Source organism: Spea bombifrons, chromosome 5 (genome assembly GCF_027358695.1).
Source record: "Spea bombifrons isolate aSpeBom1 chromosome 5, aSpeBom1.2.pri, whole genome shotgun sequence".
NCBI classification, from domain to species: Eukaryota; Metazoa; Chordata; class Amphibia; order Anura; family Pelobatidae; genus Spea; species Spea bombifrons.
This window is the reverse complement of record NC_071091.1, coordinates 33,384,370-33,401,886: the sequence shown is the minus strand read 5'-3', so window position 1 is coordinate 33,401,886 and position 17,517 is coordinate 33,384,370. Positions and strand designations below refer to the sequence as shown.

At 43.9% G+C, this 17,517-nt stretch overlaps 1 protein-coding gene across 4 annotated transcripts; it reads right to left on the bottom strand.

Annotated features, from left to right (window-relative positions):
* Positions 1-3,203: 3,203 nt before the first annotated feature.
* LOC128497311 (LON peptidase N-terminal domain and RING finger protein 2-like) lies at positions 3,204-16,939 on the bottom strand. Of its 4 annotated transcripts, none has more exons than XR_008354294.1 (2): positions 6,934-7,031; positions 3,204-3,409 (listed from the first exon to the last, which is right to left on the bottom strand). XR_008354294.1 is itself a non-coding variant. In XM_053467299.1 (2 exons), exons 1-2 carry the CDS (start codon positions 16,728-16,730, stop codon positions 3,366-3,368), a joined length of 351 nt encoding a protein of 116 aa, XP_053323274.1. In that variant the 5' UTR covers positions 16,731-16,840; the 3' UTR covers positions 3,204-3,365. The 4 variants fall into 4 exon arrangements, 2 of the variants coding, with proteins under 2 accessions (XP_053323274.1, XP_053323275.1); XR_008354295.1 differs by lacking the exon at positions 6,934-7,031 and adding an exon at positions 3,901-4,190; XM_053467299.1 differs by lacking the exon at positions 6,934-7,031 and adding an exon at positions 16,424-16,840.
* Between the last annotated feature and the right edge of the window lie 578 nt (positions 16,940-17,517).

Here is a 17,517-nt window from a genome sequence, read left to right as displayed (position 1 = left end):
ACATACAAACAATTATATTAACAATTTAGTCACACCAAGCAGATAAAAATAAAAGTGAGAACAGATAATAGAAATCCTACTTACAGAAGTACTTTATTCTATTCCCGGAGGAGCTGGCGATTTATTGCAAAATTAGATCTTGGCCACCAAAATAAGGACACCTTAATATCGAAGTACAGGATACTTTATACCTGTTGACTGCAGGTCAGATGTCAGGGCTGCAGTCCGCAGAAGAATAGGAGGGGCTACGAGATTGGGCCACTTATTCGACACCTAGCAAAGGGTTTTTCTATCCAGTAACAGCATATAAAGGTTATATTTTTTCAGATCCAGACTTGTCAGAAATCCCTCTTTCCATAATGATCTTCCTTGGTCAGTCTGTGATCTAACACTGCAGACTTCAGTTTATCTATTAAATGATTGGAGGTAACCCAACCTTGTCTGATGTCATTCTGCTAGGAAAAATGTGGGCACCTCAAATATAAATATGAGGACCCCAGATCACTGGATCTAGATTGAATCTTTTAAATACAACCTTTAGTAGAAAAGGGGCTGAGTTTGCAACGCCTTTGTTTGTTGGAGGGTTTTTGCAGGGTCAAAACGGTGCCTTTCTGGCTAGGAGAAGTGTCACATTTCCCAATTTGGAATGGTTTAGGCAAAAGGACTCCCATAATAACACAAAGATACTAATGAACTGGAGTAAACCTCATGTACGGTTGATTGGGTTCACTCCACATCTTATTTAAACTCTGTTAACTCTCGCCACTCCACCCTCGTACCATTTCTGCCATTCTGCTCCATGTATCTACTACACACATATTGGCTAAACACTAGATTCACAATAAACCAAGTCTACTGGGCCTGGCAGCCCAGACTGATGTTGAAATTCAAACAAAAAAAATGCAAACCTTGTCAAGATGGCCTTTTACCTCCAGGACAACCCAACAAACTGCTATGCATGGGGGTATCACTGTACTCAGTGTTGCTGAACACAAATTGGGCTGTTTTTTGACAGTAACATATACCAGGAGCTGTAAATTCCTAAATGTGCGGGGGGAAAAACACAAAAACTACTGCAAATGTTGAGAAAGGCTGGTGATAAAATGTGTGCATGGAAAAAATTACAATATCAGTATTTGAAATACCCTGGGGTTTAGTTTTCAAATATATATAATATATGATATGTAATGTTTGTGGTATAATGTGTATATAATGTGTGTGGATGCACAAAATGACCGCAAAAATGGACAGCCTTTGCCCAAACGTGTACAAAGGAAGGCTGATATTTAAACAACATATACGTTCCAAGAGGGCAAGGTAACGGTCAAGCTGTACAAGCTTTGTTAAAGAGACGGACATTCCTTTTCTTTTTGGATTTATGGGGTGGGGGGCTTGACTTGCACTTAAATTAGCCAGACTATGCCGGCTCTGTGGGGATAAGTGGTAAAAATTGCCTGGAACCTCATCTCAACCCGTCTTAATAATGGGTATCATTTGCACATTGACAACTACTACTGAAGTGTCCCTTTATTCGGAAATATTTATTTGGAACCGTGGCCTGTGGGACTGAACAAAAACAACTGCCACCAAAGGTAAGCCACAGAGAAGTTGTAGGGTCTGCTGCTAAATAAAATGACATGTGGAAGGACAGTAGCTTTTACTGCCCCTCTCGCCCATCGCTGTATCGGAAGTTGCTTTCAAAACTACAACCCACAGTGCTATTTATTTGGTGATCACAAGGACCAACAATGACTCCCTAACAAGCCCGGGTTATCCAGTGGCAATTTGTTAGCTGCAATAAATTACCTGTACCTGAGCTTTATGTCTTTAATGTCAACAAAGTCCCTGATCTGCTGTCGCTCTAAGAGATAGAATTACCCCAAAAACTTTGTCTGAAAAGTCCTCAGATATGCAATAAAGTCTCTATATTCCTCCTGGAACAAAATTTGGCAGTTTTCAAAATAATATAAAAAATATTTCAATAATTTCCAAAAATAATTTGTTTCTTTGTGTAGTGATTTTTCTTTACACTAGATGGCGCTGGAAGACCAATAAATTATTCAGCCAGGGATTTTTTTTTAACTATTTAATTGTGGTATCTTTACTCAACAATTGTACATCAGGTTTGTTATGTTTCCTTCTGCGTGATGATTATACCTTAAAATATGCAGATTTTAAATATAAAAGGTTTCCTGGACCTGAGAGCAAGTTGGCAACCCCAAAAAATATTCTATACACAAATGTGGGGAACTGCTTCAATGAATGGTAATATAAACAATGGGTGGGGATAGCAAATTACCCATACCGCCATATCCCATATCCCACTATTGTGAGACTGCCCGATGGATACGGGTGACCGCACACTCCAAAACTGTAATAACGTTACTCGCAGCCACACATATCCTGTTGATCTCTGCACAAATGTTATTTGGTGGCCTTCAAGTGCCAGAGCCAGTTGGTCATCCTCAGTCAAGCCCTGTTTAGAGTCAGGTCCTTTAGTTTTTTAATCCCGCTCCCGCTGATTTTGCGACCATTACCGCCCGCTTCCGCAATGTGTGTGTTCCACTCCCGCCCGCTCCCGCAACATATGTGTCCAATCCCGCCTGCTCCCACAACATATGTGGTCAATCACACCCACCCCCTTACCTGTACTGCAGATTTTCTGTGCAGTCCCGCAAGGCTGCCTTCATGTTGCTCCCTTACAGCATCTCTTCTCTTGTTCCACCCAGGAGCTGAGCAGAGTCATGTGACATGGCGTAAAATCACGTGACTCCGCTGGCTTCCTTTTGCGGAACAAGAGAATAGATGTTGTGAGGGAGCAACGCGAAGGCAGCCTTGCGGGAGTGCGCAGGATTACTGGGCCCGCAGCGCCCGAAAGACCACCCGAGTTTTTTGGTGGGTTCCACAGAACCCGCATCCCAATGCAGTCCTCTACTTTAGTCTGCTGTTTGTAGTTATTCACCAACAGAAGGCTTGTCAGGAGAGTTGTGGTTTCAGCCCCTTGATTTCACAAACTTCCCTCTGATACATTGTGAAATGCCTTTATTTATGTAAATGTTTCTATAATATCCCCCCCTCTGTTTTTTATATTGAGCCCCCGTGTTATTTCCTGATAGATCCCTCAGTCTGCTCAATATTCAGCCCTAGGCTGTAGACGATTGTATAGAGTCTATATACAGGTACTCAGTATATTTCACAAGATATTGGAATACTTCAACAAGTTTGTTTAAGGTTTTATTCTGAAAACCCATGACCTTTAAGTAAAGATCAGTATATACATTGCAGACTATTTACAAACACACATGCAGAAGCGCATTACTAAGTATAATGGAGGTTTGTTAAATGCATGTTCCAGCAACATTGTATCACTTTTGTTCTTCTAATGCTTGTCTTTTTTCTTCTTTCCTCCCTGTAAGATATTTAGAAAGAAAAAGAAATACTTAACATCAGAAATTCATATAAATATAAACCACACAAAATAAGTGACAAGTGAGGTCTTAAAAGCTTTTGTTACTTTATATGTATTTCTATTTCAGAGTAATAAAGTGCATCAACTGACTAAAGGCTCCATTTTCTTTTGGAATAATACAGCTATATCATTATTGGCAGGGCTGGATTAAGATCATCATGGGCCTGGTGCTGAGGATTTTGGTGGGCCTTTTTATAGAAATAAAATCAATAGACAGAAGCTTTACTCCTCAGCATCCATGTGTACTGGATAAGATGACATCAGTGCTAGGCAGATAATATAGGATATAATCTAATGTGATGGGATTGGGAGTACATCAGTACACTAAAAAAGTCGTCATACACAGGGTGCCTGAAGTCACTAATCAATTTTAATAAAATATGCAGATTGAAATAGAGTAAATAACACAATAACTTTACTTCTCCTCTCACTGATTTTTGGGCCTGGAAAGGTTTGTCCTTTGAAGTGATCTACAAAGGAGGGTGCTTTATCTCTGAAATGGTAAAAATTAAATAGTTCAATTTATTTCTACAGTGCCAGGAAACAGATGACCAAACACACACACCAGGACAGGCTCTGCCACATCAACAACCAAACATCAGGATGGGCTCTGCCACATTGACACCCAAAAACACACACACCAGGACATGTTCTGCCACACCGACAAACACACCAGGACAGGCTCTGCCACACCAACACCCAGACATATACACCAGGACAGGCTCTGGCACATCGACACCCAAACACACACACCAGGACAGGCTGTGCCACACTGACACACACACACCAGGACAGGCTCTGCCACACCAACACCCAAACACACACACCAGGACATTGACACCCAAACACACACACAGCAGGACAGGCTCTGCCGCACTGACACACACACCAGGACGGCCTCTTCCACATCGACACCCAAACACAGGAAAGGCTCTGCCAAACTAACACCCAAACACACACACACCTGGACAGGCTCTGTCACACATCTGGATGGGCTAAGCTACAACAATAAAAACAATTTTTTTTCCCCACAATTCTTTGTCGTTGACCCCCCCTTTTGTGTTTTTGCCCCCAGCCAGCCCCTCCTTTTAGTATTGATTTAAGTAATGGCCCCAGCTGCCCCCTTGTGTATTGATGCCGCCAGCACAGATAAAATGAAGCCCCATACTGCAGGTTTGGTCAGCAATATGTAAAAATTATATGTGTCCTGGAAAACAAGGCAAATTTGGTCACCCTAATGACCCCACACCCTTGCTGAATTTTCTAAAATGAGAGAATGTGTAAAAAAGTTACTTGGTGCCATTTAATGGAGTACAGGAGGAATGAGATTATTTAAAAGTTCAATTATTGAAGGTAACATAAAGTTTTATTAGGCTGGTCAGTAAGAGAAAAATTTAAAGAAAATACTGTGATACTCCGCAGAAGTGGCCAGAATAGTAAAAAACAAGAAGCATTTAGTAAATACAAAGAAAAGCAAAGTTAGGAAGACAGACAGATCTATAAGATTAGGCAGAAAGAGGAAAAGCATGTTATAAGAGCTGCCAGAGCACATGCAGAAGAGAGAATTGCTCTGTTAATAAAAAGTGCCACGGCTTCTTTGGTGGAGCACTGGAAGGTCATGTGACCCCTGCGCTCTGTCATAGAAGCCACTGGCTGCCAGAGAGAAGGATTCAAGTCCCCTGCAGCGCTGCGGGGAATATGGATCTTAGTCTTGTAGTCAGATCTCTATTTGAGGTTTGATTATAATGAATATAAGACGAGGGATATTTTTCAGACCATTTACTCATATTTACATGTTAATATAAAACAATTAATAAACACAAAATGCAGCTTTTAAATCATTATTTTATTTATTGAAGGTAAAGAGTTCATCAAAACCTTTTTTACGCATGTGAAAAAATAATGCCATTACTGGTTGCCATCCTTTGCGCAAAAAGTGCAATCAAACATTTGCAATAAATAGCAATATTATTATTAATATTGGTGACTCTTCTTGGCAGAGTTGTCTTAATTCAGCCACATTGGAAGGTTTTCGAGCATTACCTACGGATTTAAGTCAGGACTTTGACTTGGTAGCACCGAACCTTCATTTTGTTTATTTTGAGCCATTAAGAGGTGGACTTGCTTATGTGCTTTGGATCATGGTCCTGCTGCATAACCAACTGCGCTTGTGCTTTAGGTCACAAACTGATGACTGGACAGTCTCCTTCAGGATTTTCTGGTAGAGAGCAAAATTCATGGCGTCATCAATTATGGGAAGTAGCCCAGGTCCTGAAACAGCAAAGCAGTCCCAGGCCACCACACTACCACCACCACCGTGTTAGACTGTTGGTATGATGTTATTGAATGCTGTGTTAAGATTTACTTCAGATTTACCAGGAAGCATGTCTTTCAAAAAAATTCCACTTTAGACTCATCAGTCCACAGAATATTATCCCAAAGGTCTTGAGGATCATCAAGATGTAGTTAGGCAAATGTCAGACAAGAGTTTGTGTTCTTTTTGTTCGTTTTCTCCATTTGTAGATAATGGCTCTCACAGTGCTTTGCTGGAGTCCCAGAGCCTTAGAAATTGCTTTGGATGATTTCCAGACTGATAGATGTCAATGACTTTGTTTCTTCTTTGCTCTTGAGTTTCTTTAGATCGTGGCATCATGTGCTGCTTTCTGAGATCTTTAAGCCTAAATCACTTTGCGTTCTATTTAATTGATATTTAGATTCAGCAGGGCTGGGAGTAATCATGTCTGGGGGTGTCTAGTGAAATTAAACCCAATAATCATTTAAATTTGGTTAATTAATTGATTCAATAAGTAAGGGGGCAATTACTTTTTCACATAGTGCCAGGTTGAGTAGGATAGCTTATTTTCCTCCCATACATAAAATCTTCATTTGAAAACTGCATTTTGTGTTTTACTGGAGTTGTCTTTATTTAATACTAAAATTAGTTTGATGATCTGAAACATTTCAATGTGACAAATGTGCAAAAGCCAGAAAAATGGGAAAGAGTGGAAATACTTTTTCACAGTACAATGTATATGTACGCATATTTATTTTTTACTACGTGATTGTGCACCTATGTTACACTTTACAGTATAATAAAAGGGGAGGTACAATAAGTGCAGTCATATAATATGTGACGTTGTCTAAAGACAAGGGTACGGTGAGTATTAGTCCCTGTCCCATCATTAGCTGTCCCACTGTGCCAGTCCCTCCACTAGCTCTGCATACCCTCTGAAACTAAATTTAAAATATGGCCCTTTGCCTATAGCTTGCTCTGACTCTTTCTCCTGGCTCACATTGCATTGATGACTTCAGCTGTATCTCAACATTTCAATCTTATGCCCCCTGAGCCAGAGGTAAGTTATGAATTTGGTTCCTACTGTTTGTGATTTTCGTATGTCTCTTGGTAAGGTAAACCTGCAGTATTTCAATGGCTATATCCCAATCATACCAAAACTTAACGTTACCTTCACATTCGCTATTGTGTCACATGAATCAATGGATGCAGCTTTTAGAGGAGCTATGAGGGTAGCGGCGTCTGGACTGGACGACTTCAAGTAATGAGAGACCTTGTCTAACAGATCTTCAGGAGATGAAGGCCCCCGGAAAACCGAGATCTTCAAGCAGCTAAATGGAGGAAAATTCAGCCAGTGTTTAATATGTTGCACCTACAACATAATTACATTGAATGTTACATGTGTCGATATTCAACGTACTGTACTCAATATACTTTTGTAACTAAATACACATACAGTTTTGAAATAATTCTTGAATGATAATAAATTATTATTAATTGTTGCTATAGCAATAGAATTGTTTAATTCCCAATGTATGTCTTTTTTGTGGCCCCTAGTGGGTGGGGGTCCGACCTACTTATACATTGCGGGTATTTTCTTACATTACATTGGGACCTACTTTCATTAGAGGACACCATATTTTCTGGAGTGACAGCTGGCATTCTTCTGGTCCAGGCAGGGCTGTAGCAAGGGTGAGGCGAGTGAGGCACTCGCCTTGGGCGCACCTGCGAGGGGGCGCACACCCGCCCAATCAGAAGCTGCAGGTCTGCTTGGGGAGATCACGGACAGTAGCATTTCTATATGGGAGAGGGACAGCACTGGTCTGGGGTGGAGGTGCCCGATGAGCAGGGCTGGTTGGGGATATCACAATCCCCCTCAAACCAGCCCAACATTTGACAGACCTCACGCTCCCTATTCAGACCTCGTCTTCCGTGCTCCCTAACCACTATGCGACGGCAAATGATGCAGAGCTCCGGGATATGATGTCAAGCAGAGGCCTGGAGTGACAGACCTCGAGCTCCCACCACAGGATGGAAGATAGAAGATGATGGAAGATGAGAAAAGTAATAGATGGGAGAAAGGGCTGTGTATAGATGTGTGTTTGTAAGCTGGTGTGTGTGAGGGCTGTGTATAGATGTGTGTTTGTAAGCTGGTGTGTGTGAGGGCTGTGTATATGTGTGTGTTTGTAAGCTGGTGTGTGTGTAAGTGCTGTGTATGTGTGTGTGTTTGTAAGCTGGTGTGTGTGTATGGGCAGTGTGTGTGTATGTGTATGGGCAATATGTGTGTGTGTGTGTATGAGCAGTGTGTGTGTGTATGAGCAGTGTGTGTGGGCAGTGTGTGTGTGGGCAGTGTGTGTGTGTGTGTATGGGTAGCGTGTGTGTGTGTATGGGCAGCATGTGTGTGTATGGGCAGCATGTGTGTGTCTGTGTGAATAGGCAGTGTGTGTGTGTATGGGCAGTGTGTGTGTGTGTGTATGGGCAGTGTAGGTATTTCTGTGTTTGTAAGCTGGTGTGTGTGTATATGTGTGTATATGTGTGTGTGTAAATGTAGGGGAGTGTGAGGGCAGTGTATGTGTATACACGTGTTAAAGGGCAGGTGTGTGTTTGTAAGCTGGTGTGTGCGTGTGTAAGGGCAGTGTAGGTATTTGTATGTTTGTAAGCTGGTGTATGTGTCTATGCATATTAATGGGCAGGTGTGTGTGTAAGGGCAGTGGCGTGTAAGGGCAGTGTATGTGTGTGTTTATGGGCAGTCATGTGTAAGGGTAGTGTATGCGTATATGTGTGTTTATGGGCAGTTGTGTGTAAGGGCAGTGTATGCGTATATGCGTGATAATGAACAGGTGTGTGTAAAGGCAACGTGTATGTGTATTTGTGTGTTTATGGACAGGTGTGTGTAAGGGCAGTGTAAATAAAACAACCTTTGTAAAAAAAAAAAATAGCTAGGGGGTGCAATTTTCCATTGTTGCCTCAGGTGCAAAAGGGCCTAGCTCCGGCTCTTGGTCCAGGTGCCACAGAAGGGCACCATCTGTCACCCAGAAATGTGGAAGTAGGTCTGATCGCCCATACTACATGTAGCACTATATGTGTCTCATAGACAGAACCCAGTGACTCCCTCTTGGATGTTCGGGAAAGTGTCACCAGACTGCTTTGAAGTATTCAGTAGCTACCAACAGCACTCAGGTTAAAGATCTCGCTAATTACTTATCGTTAAATGCTGCTTATTACTCAAACCGTGTCATTAGCATTCAAACAAAGAAAAGGAATCCCAGCACTCCAAACAGCTTCCAGTCTCTAGGACACTTTATTAAGCGAAAACAAACAAAAGCAACGTTTCGGCCAAACAGGGCCTTTGTCAAGCTGTCATAAGCAGACACACAGCGTTCACAGGTGCTCCCCGATCCACCCAGAACTGGTTTACGTTCCTCCTACTCCACAGGTAGCTATGATTTTAGATAATCTACTATTGGACAGAACATAAAAAAAACCTAACATGGCAAACATTCGTAAATCTAAATATGTCAGCGTCCGCAGAGCAGGGTGAGAGACAAGGAACGTTCCCTCTCTCACCCAAACGACCAAAGAATGAATGAGCCCCATAATTCTTGTAAGAGCCTAGCTGGGAACTCTTAAGGTTTGACCCGGAGTCCAGTGGCGGAACTACCGAGTTCGCAGGGGTCGCGACTGCGACCGGGCCCCGGCCCCGCCTGAAATCTTTTTTCCGTTTTTTTTTTTTTTAAATAAGGCAGGGGCGTCCAACATGCGGCCCGAGACCTCGAGGTGCGGCCCGCGTAAGATCGGCAGCCAGAGCAACCGATCTTACGCGAGCCGCACCTCAAGCCCTTCTACTTACTTGTGGGAGGGTCTTCTGGACTGCACAGAGGAAGTGGAGTTCACGTGACATCCTACTTCCTCTGTGCTTTAGCAGAGAAGGCAGAGGGAGGCCGCGCCCCCTGCTGAAGTCTGTAAGCGGCATCGAGGAGCTGCAGTGCAGGTAAGGGGGTGGGGACGGTGTTTGAATGAGTGTGTGTGATTGAGGGAATGAATCTGTGAATGAATGATTATATGAATAAATGAGTGTGTGTGTGTGTGATAGCATGGATGTGTAAGTGCTGGAACCTAGGCATGATGGGACTGTGATTGCTGTTGGAATCACACTCCTATCATGCCAAGTCAGCCAGTACATGCTGAAACCTGGCCAGCTGCCCCCCTTGTGTATTGATGCTGCCAGCAGTATGGGGTCTGCACTTACAGCCACCCTGTACCAGCATGTACTGGCTGACTTGGCATGATAGGGGTGTGATTGCTAATAGCAATCACACTCCCATAATGCCTAGGTTCCAGTATTTACTGGATGGATGTGTAAGTGCTGGAACCTAGGCATGATGGGACTGTGATTGCTGTTAGCAATCACACTCCTATCATGCCAAGTCAGCCAGTACATGCTGAAACCTGGCTAGCTGCCCCCCTTGTGTATTGATGCTGCCAGCAGTATGTGGTCTGCACATCACTTACAGCCACCCTGTACCAGCGTGTATTGGCTGACTTGGCATGATAGGAGTGTGATTGCTAACAGCAATCACAGTCCCATCATGCCTAGGTTCCAGCATTTACTGGATGGATGTGTAAGTGCTGGAACCTAGGCATGATGGGACTGTGACTACTGTTAGCAATCACACTCCTATCATGCCAAGTCAGCCAGTACATGCTGAAACCTAGCTAGCTGCCCCCCTTGTGTAGTGATGCTGCCAGCAGTATGGGGTCTGCACATCACTTACAGCCACCCTGTACCAGCATGTACTGGCTGACTTGGTATGATAGGAGTGTGATTGCTAACAGCAATCACAGCGAGCACAGTCCCATCATGCCTAGGTACCAGCATTTACTGGTTGCCTGGGTTGCCAGCATTTACTGGTTGCCAAGTCATATTGCTAATTTTGTCCAGTTGTGTGTTACCTACTTTTATTAAAAATGTGAGTTTTTATTATTATTTTTAAAGGTGGGGGTCATTTTTGGTTTTGGCTAAGTGAACCCTGAATGTTTTGGTCCAGAATTTTCATTTTAGTTCATCCCTAGAATAAATCTAGGGAATCCTGAATTTGTAGTCGCAAAACTTTCTAGGCCCAGAAATCAGTGAGAGGAAGAGTAAAGGTTTTGTGTCATTTTACTTTATTTTAATCTGCATATTTTATTAAAGGCCATATTTTTTGTCACAGTGAAAAATGAGTGCGGCCCGCGCACGTATACAATTCTGATGAAGTGGCCCACTGCAGAAAAAACTTGGACACCCCTGGATTATGCCCTTTGTACATGCGCCCCTTTTTCTTTGATTTTTTTACAGATATGATTCAATATGTAAATGGAATTTGTTGAATTTGTTGAAAAAAAAAGTTGTTGGGTAAAAATCATGTTTTTTTTGGGGGGTGAGGGGGTGGGGGGGACCTTAACAGATACTCGCACCCGGGCCCTGAGGCGTCTAGTTACGCCCCTGCCGGAGTCCGTGGTTTGTTGCCCAAATATCAGTGTCTCCGGATGAAGGAGTAAAATCTCCAGATCATACGGTCTGGAACTGACTCTGTCCTATTCTACACTGCTGTGATCATACATAAGACCCCTACTTGGTGCTTTTGATACCAGTATGTTATGGATGATATCCCTGCTTGAATGCAAGTGACTCAGTTAAGCGCATCTTTAAAAAAAATGACAAGTCTTACAATTTGGCAAATCACTCCAAAGAATCTTCTTGACATGCTATTAAAGGGTTAATACCTAAATAGTTGCAGTCAGCTGACTAAAGAAGCTCTCCAAGGTATGCCTAACTGGCACTGATGTCACGTCTGATGGTTCAACTGACCTGAGGCTATCAGAGATGAGTCCAGTCTTGGACATGCGCCTCTACCTCCGTCATTCCCCCTCTCCATCTAAGAAGGTTCTGCACTTTAATGCATTGCTGGGCTCTGGGCAGACATTTCAATACCTGAAAGACCCTCTAAGCCCAATCTAATGGTAGGAGGGCACAGATCAACCACCAGTACAAATATTTTAAGTAACAAAAAAGGTTTTTAGGTTCCACTCTCAGGATGGCGTCCTACATAGACACGTAATAGTGTGACGGCAGCAGGCACCTAACACGCTGCCACCAGCGTAATGTCCTTAACCCCTTCATTTCCCTATAGACGTACCGGGACGTCCAAAAAACGCCCACAAAGAAACCCCTATGGACGTCCCGGTACGTCCAGCCCTTCGTGCAGCGTCAGGGACACATCCCTGCCGCTGCACGGGAGACCAGGCTGTCGTTTGACAGCCTGGACTCCCCCCTGGCAGCAGAAGCCTGCATCTCCGGCTTTCTGCTGCCCGATCTCCCGTAACAGCTACCGGCATGAAAGCCGGTAGGCTGTTACGGTTGAAAGTGCCCGATCACGCAGTTGCAAACGCGCGATCGGGCATTCCCTTTCGGGTTGCGTCACTGCTGACGTAACCCGGAAGGTCATCGGAGGACAGGATATCCCCTGTGGGGATATCCTGCCCTCCGATGAGGCACAGAGACGCTGCGATCTCTATGCACGTCTGTGAGGACCTGCATAGAGATCACAGTGTGATCGGTGCAGGGGGATCGCGGGGAGGGGAGTGAGAAACCATCTCTCTCACTCCCCCCCCCCGTCCTGTAAGAGAAAAGCAGGAAAAAAAAAAGTTAATTCATTTAAAAAATAATATTAAAAAAACCAAGCCAAGGGGCCGCCCGAAATCTTTTTTCCGTTTTTGTTTTTTTTTTAAATAAGGCAGGGGCGTCCAACATGCGGCCCGAGACCTCGAGGTGCGGCCCGCGTAAGATCGGCAGCCAGGGCAACCGATCTTACGCGAGCCGCACCTCAAGCCCTGCTACTTACTTGTGGGACGGTCTTCTGGACTGCACAGAGGTAGCGGAGTTCACGTGACATCCTACTTCCTCTGTGCTTTAGCAGAGAAGGCAGAGGGAGGCCGCGCCCCCTGCTGAAGTCTGTAAGCGGCATCGAGGAGCTGCAGTGCAGGTAAGGGGGTGGGGAGGGTGTTTGAATGAGTGTGTGTGATTGAGGGAATGAATCTGTGAATGAATGATTATATGAATAAATGAGTGTGTGTGTGTGTGTGTGTGATAGCATGGATGTGTAAGTGCTGGAACCTAGGCATGATGGGACTGTGATTGCTGTTAGCAATCACACTCCTATCATGCCAAGTCAGCCAGTACATGCTGAAACCTGGCCAGCTGCCCCCCTTGTGTATTGATGCTGCCAGCAGTATGGGGTCTACACTTACAGCCACCCTGTACCAGCATGTACTGGCTGACTTGGCATGATAGGGGTGTGATTGCTAACAGCAATCACAGTCCCATCATGCCTAGGTTCCAGCATTTACTGGATGGATGTGTAAGTGCTGGAACCTAGGCATGATGGGACTGTGACTACTGTTAGCAATCACACTCCTAACATGCCAAGTCAGCCAGTACATGCTGAAACCTAGCTAGCTGCCCCCCTTGTGTAGTGATGCTGCCAGCAGTATGGGGTCTGCACATCACTTACAGCCACCCTGTACCAGCGTGTATTGGCTGACTTGGCATGATAGGAGTGTGATTGCTAACAGCAATCACAGTCCCATCATGCCTAGGTTCCAGCATTTACTGGATGGATGTGTAAGTGCTGGAACCTAGGCATGATGGGACTGTGACTACTGTTAGCAATCACACTCCTATCATGCCAAGTCAGCCAGTACATGCTGAAACCTAGCTAGCTGCCCCCCTTGTGTAGTGATGCTGCCAGCAGTATGGGGTCTGCACATCACTTACAGCCACCCTGTACCAGCATGTACTGGCTGACTTGGCATGATAGGAGTGTGATTGCTAACAGCAATAACAGCGAGCACAGTCCCATCATGCCTAGGTACCAGCATTTACTGGTTGCCTGGGTTGCCAGCATTTACTGGTTGCCAAGTCATATTGCTAATTTTGTCCAGTTGTGTGTTACCTACTTTTATTAAAAATGTGAGTTTTTATTTTTATTTTTAAAGGTGGGGGTCATTTTTGGTTTTGGCTAAGTGAACCCTGAATGTTTTGGTCCAGAATTTTCATTTTAGTTCATCCCTAGAATAAATCTAGGGAATCCTGAATTTGTAGTCGCAAAACTTTCTAGGGCCCAGAAATCAGTGAGAGGAAGAGTAAAGGTTTTGTGTCATTTTACTTTATTTTAATCTGCATGTTTTATTAAAGGCCATATTTTTTGTCACAGTGAAAAATGAGTGCGGCCCGCGCACGTATACAATTCTGATGAAGTGGCCCACTGCAGAAAAAACTTGGACACCCCTGGATTATGCCCTTTGTACATGCGCCCCTTTTTCTTTGATTTTTTTACAGATATGATTCAATATGTAAATTGAATTTGTTGAAAAAAAATTGTTGGGTAAAAATCATGTTTTTTTTTGGGGGGTGAGGGGGGGGCCCTTAACAGATTCTCGCACCCGGGCCCTGAGGCGTCTAGTTACGCCCCTGCCGGAGTACGTGGTTTGTTGCCCAAATATCAGCGTCTCCGGATGAAGGAGTAAAATCTCCAGATCACACGGTCTGGAACTGACTCTCTCCTATTCTACACTGCTGTGATCATACATAAGACCCCTACTTGGTGCTTTTGATACCAGTATGTTATGGATGATATCCCTGCTTGAATGCAGGTGACTCAGTTAAGCGCATCTTTAAAAAAAATGACAAGTCTTACAATTTGGCAAATCACTCCAAAGAATCTTCTTGACATGCTATTAAAGGGTTAATACCTAAATAGTTGCAGTCAGCTGACTAAAGAAGCTCTCCAAGGTATGCCTAACTGGCACTGATGTCACGTCTGATGGTTCAACTGACCTGAGGCTATCAGAGATGAGTCCAGTCTTGGACATGCGCCTCTACCTCCGTCATTCCCCCTCTCCATCTAAGAAGGTTCTGCACTTTAATGCATTGCTGGGCTCTGGGCAGACATTTCAATACCTGAAAGACCCTTTAAGCCCAATCTAATGGTAGGAGGGCACAGATCAACCACCAGTACAAATATTTTAAGAAACAAAAAAGGTTTTTAGGTTCCATTCTCAGGATGGCGTCCTACATAGACACGTAATAGTGTGACCAGCGTAATGTCCTTAACCCTTTCATTCCCCTATAGACGTACCGGGACGTCCAAAAAACGCCCACAAAGAAACCCCTATGGACGTCCCGGTACGTCCAGCCCTTCGTGCAGCGTCAGGGACACATCCCCGCCGCTGCACGGGAGACCAGGCTGTCGTTTGACAGCCTGGACTCCCCCCGGCAGCAGAAGCCGGCATCGCCGGCTTTCTGCTGCCCGATCTCCCGTAACAGCTACCGGCATGAAAGCCGGTAAGCTGTTACGGTTGAAGGTGCCCGATCACGCGATCGCGCAGTTGCAAACGCGCGATCGGGCATTCCCTTTCGGGTTGCGTCACTGCTGATGTAACCCGGAAGGTCATCGGAGGACAGGATATCCCCTGTGGGGATATCCTGCCCTCCGATGAGGCACAGAGACGCTGCGATCTCTATGCAGGTCTGTGAGGACCTGCATAGAGATCACAGTGTGATCGGTGCAGGGGGATCGCGGGGAGGGGAGTGAGAAACCATCTCTCTCACTCCCCCTCCCGTCCTGTAAGAGAAAAGCAGAAAAAAAAGTTAATTCATTTAAAAAATAATATTAAAAAAATAATTAAAATAATAATATAAATACTAATAAAAAAAATTATAATGTGAGCTGTGATGCCATTGTGACATCACTGGCATGTTCAGGAGGTCCCTAGGAGGACCTCTAACCATTTCTGTGTAAAAATAATATATAAAAAATAAAAAAAATGTAAAAAAAATTAAAATTAAATTAAAAAAAGATAATAAAATAAATTATTAAAAAACCTTACTTCCCATTGCCCTAGCATAACATCTAGCGAGTATAACCCTTCTGCCTCCGTTCACAACCCCCAAACCCTTTAAGCCATAGGCATAAAAATTATACAAAATTGTACACCTTATAGTATGCTCCCTGGTGCTGGGAAAGTCTGGAAAATCTATATAAATTAGGTATTTCTGAAATCAGGACACCTGAATTAATAAAATTGGAGCGGATTTTCCATCACTTTACCTAATTTTGTGAGGATTCAGAGGGAAAATGTAAAAAAAATTAGTTTATTTTTCTAATCTTCGCTAGTTTTTACTAAATTTCTCATTCTAAATTTTCAGCTAATCATCCAACTATGGTATCAAACGAAAGCTCTATCTCTCCTTGAAAAAACAATATATATTTTATATGGTACACTATTCACAGGAAAAGAGAATCATCGCTAAACCGACATACCCCAAAAATGGCAAAATTGCTCTGGGCTTTGAGGTACCAAAAACCCCTGGGATTGAAGGGGTTAATGTATGATGGCGCTATATACAACAATAAATAATAATAATAATCATACAACAGGCCATTAAAATACAGAAACGCATTGATAATGATCACTGTCCACTGTCTATGGATGAGTTAATCCCGGTATATAATAGCAATGATCATATATAATGTGATATATGATCTACTCTTATATCATCATGAGGATCACATATAGACATTTAAATGCCCCCCATGGCACCTCCTACAGAAACTCACCCATCGCAACTCCTCTGGAGGCCACTTTTGCTGCCTCTTCGTGGACCTGGAGTGAGAGCAGATCGCGCAGGTCGCTTCTCACCCTGTTCAGTCTGGTTTCGCTCTGCAGGCACTTCTCCAGCAAGTTGCATAAAAGGGTGTTACATTTCAGCTCCTGGGCACCCCTGGGCTTCAGCTTCTGCTTGCAAACGTGGCACCTGTCCACTGCTGGCCTCCGCAAGCACCCTTTGCAGAAAGAGTGGCCGCATCTTACAGTTACAGGGTCCCAGAGGGCCTGCTGGCAGGAGGGGCAGTTAAAGACATCCATGGGTCACAGGAGGGTAACTCTCCACCCAAGAACAATAAAGCCGAGAGCATAAAACAGCACAGGGCGGGTAATCAGAGGCTCATATTATGCAAAGTCTATAACCTCCTCTGCACAGCAGCTGATGAGGGGAGTCCTTGCCCCGGCATCAGTGACAGCGAGCAGCTGATCAGAGTCCTATAGGTGGGAAGAAGAGATGTCACGGAGCTCCTCTTCTGACGGGGTTAGATCGTTATGGATGATAACTTCCATAACGCTTGGCACGGAGCAGATCCGGACTCCGGCGGAGACAAAGTGGAAAGAAGAAGAAGCACAAAGAGCCCCTGACATAACATGTGCGGCAACATTACATAAAGTGTGTGCTCACGTGACCGGCAGGGGTGGCCTCCCATTGGCTGTCTCTGGGCTGCCCTCCCTTGTTGTGAAACAGCCTATGTTTTTGGTTTCATAAGGGCTGCGATGAGGAGGGGGGCAGGTGCAGGCTGTTTACATGTGTGTGGGGAATCCAAACATGTGCAGGTGTTACAGGAACATGTATGTATACAGTGCACTCTGGGAGAATATATATATATATATGTATATATATATATATATGTATATATATATATATATATATATATGTATATATATATATATGTATATATATATATACATATAAATGCCAGATTATTCTTAACGGATTTTTCGGTTTTTCAAAATCAACGCTTTTCAGCCCATCTAGTCTGCACATTATTCCTGATGTAGAGACTCAGAATTTAATCAGTCGTTGGTCTTGTCTGAGAATCATGAC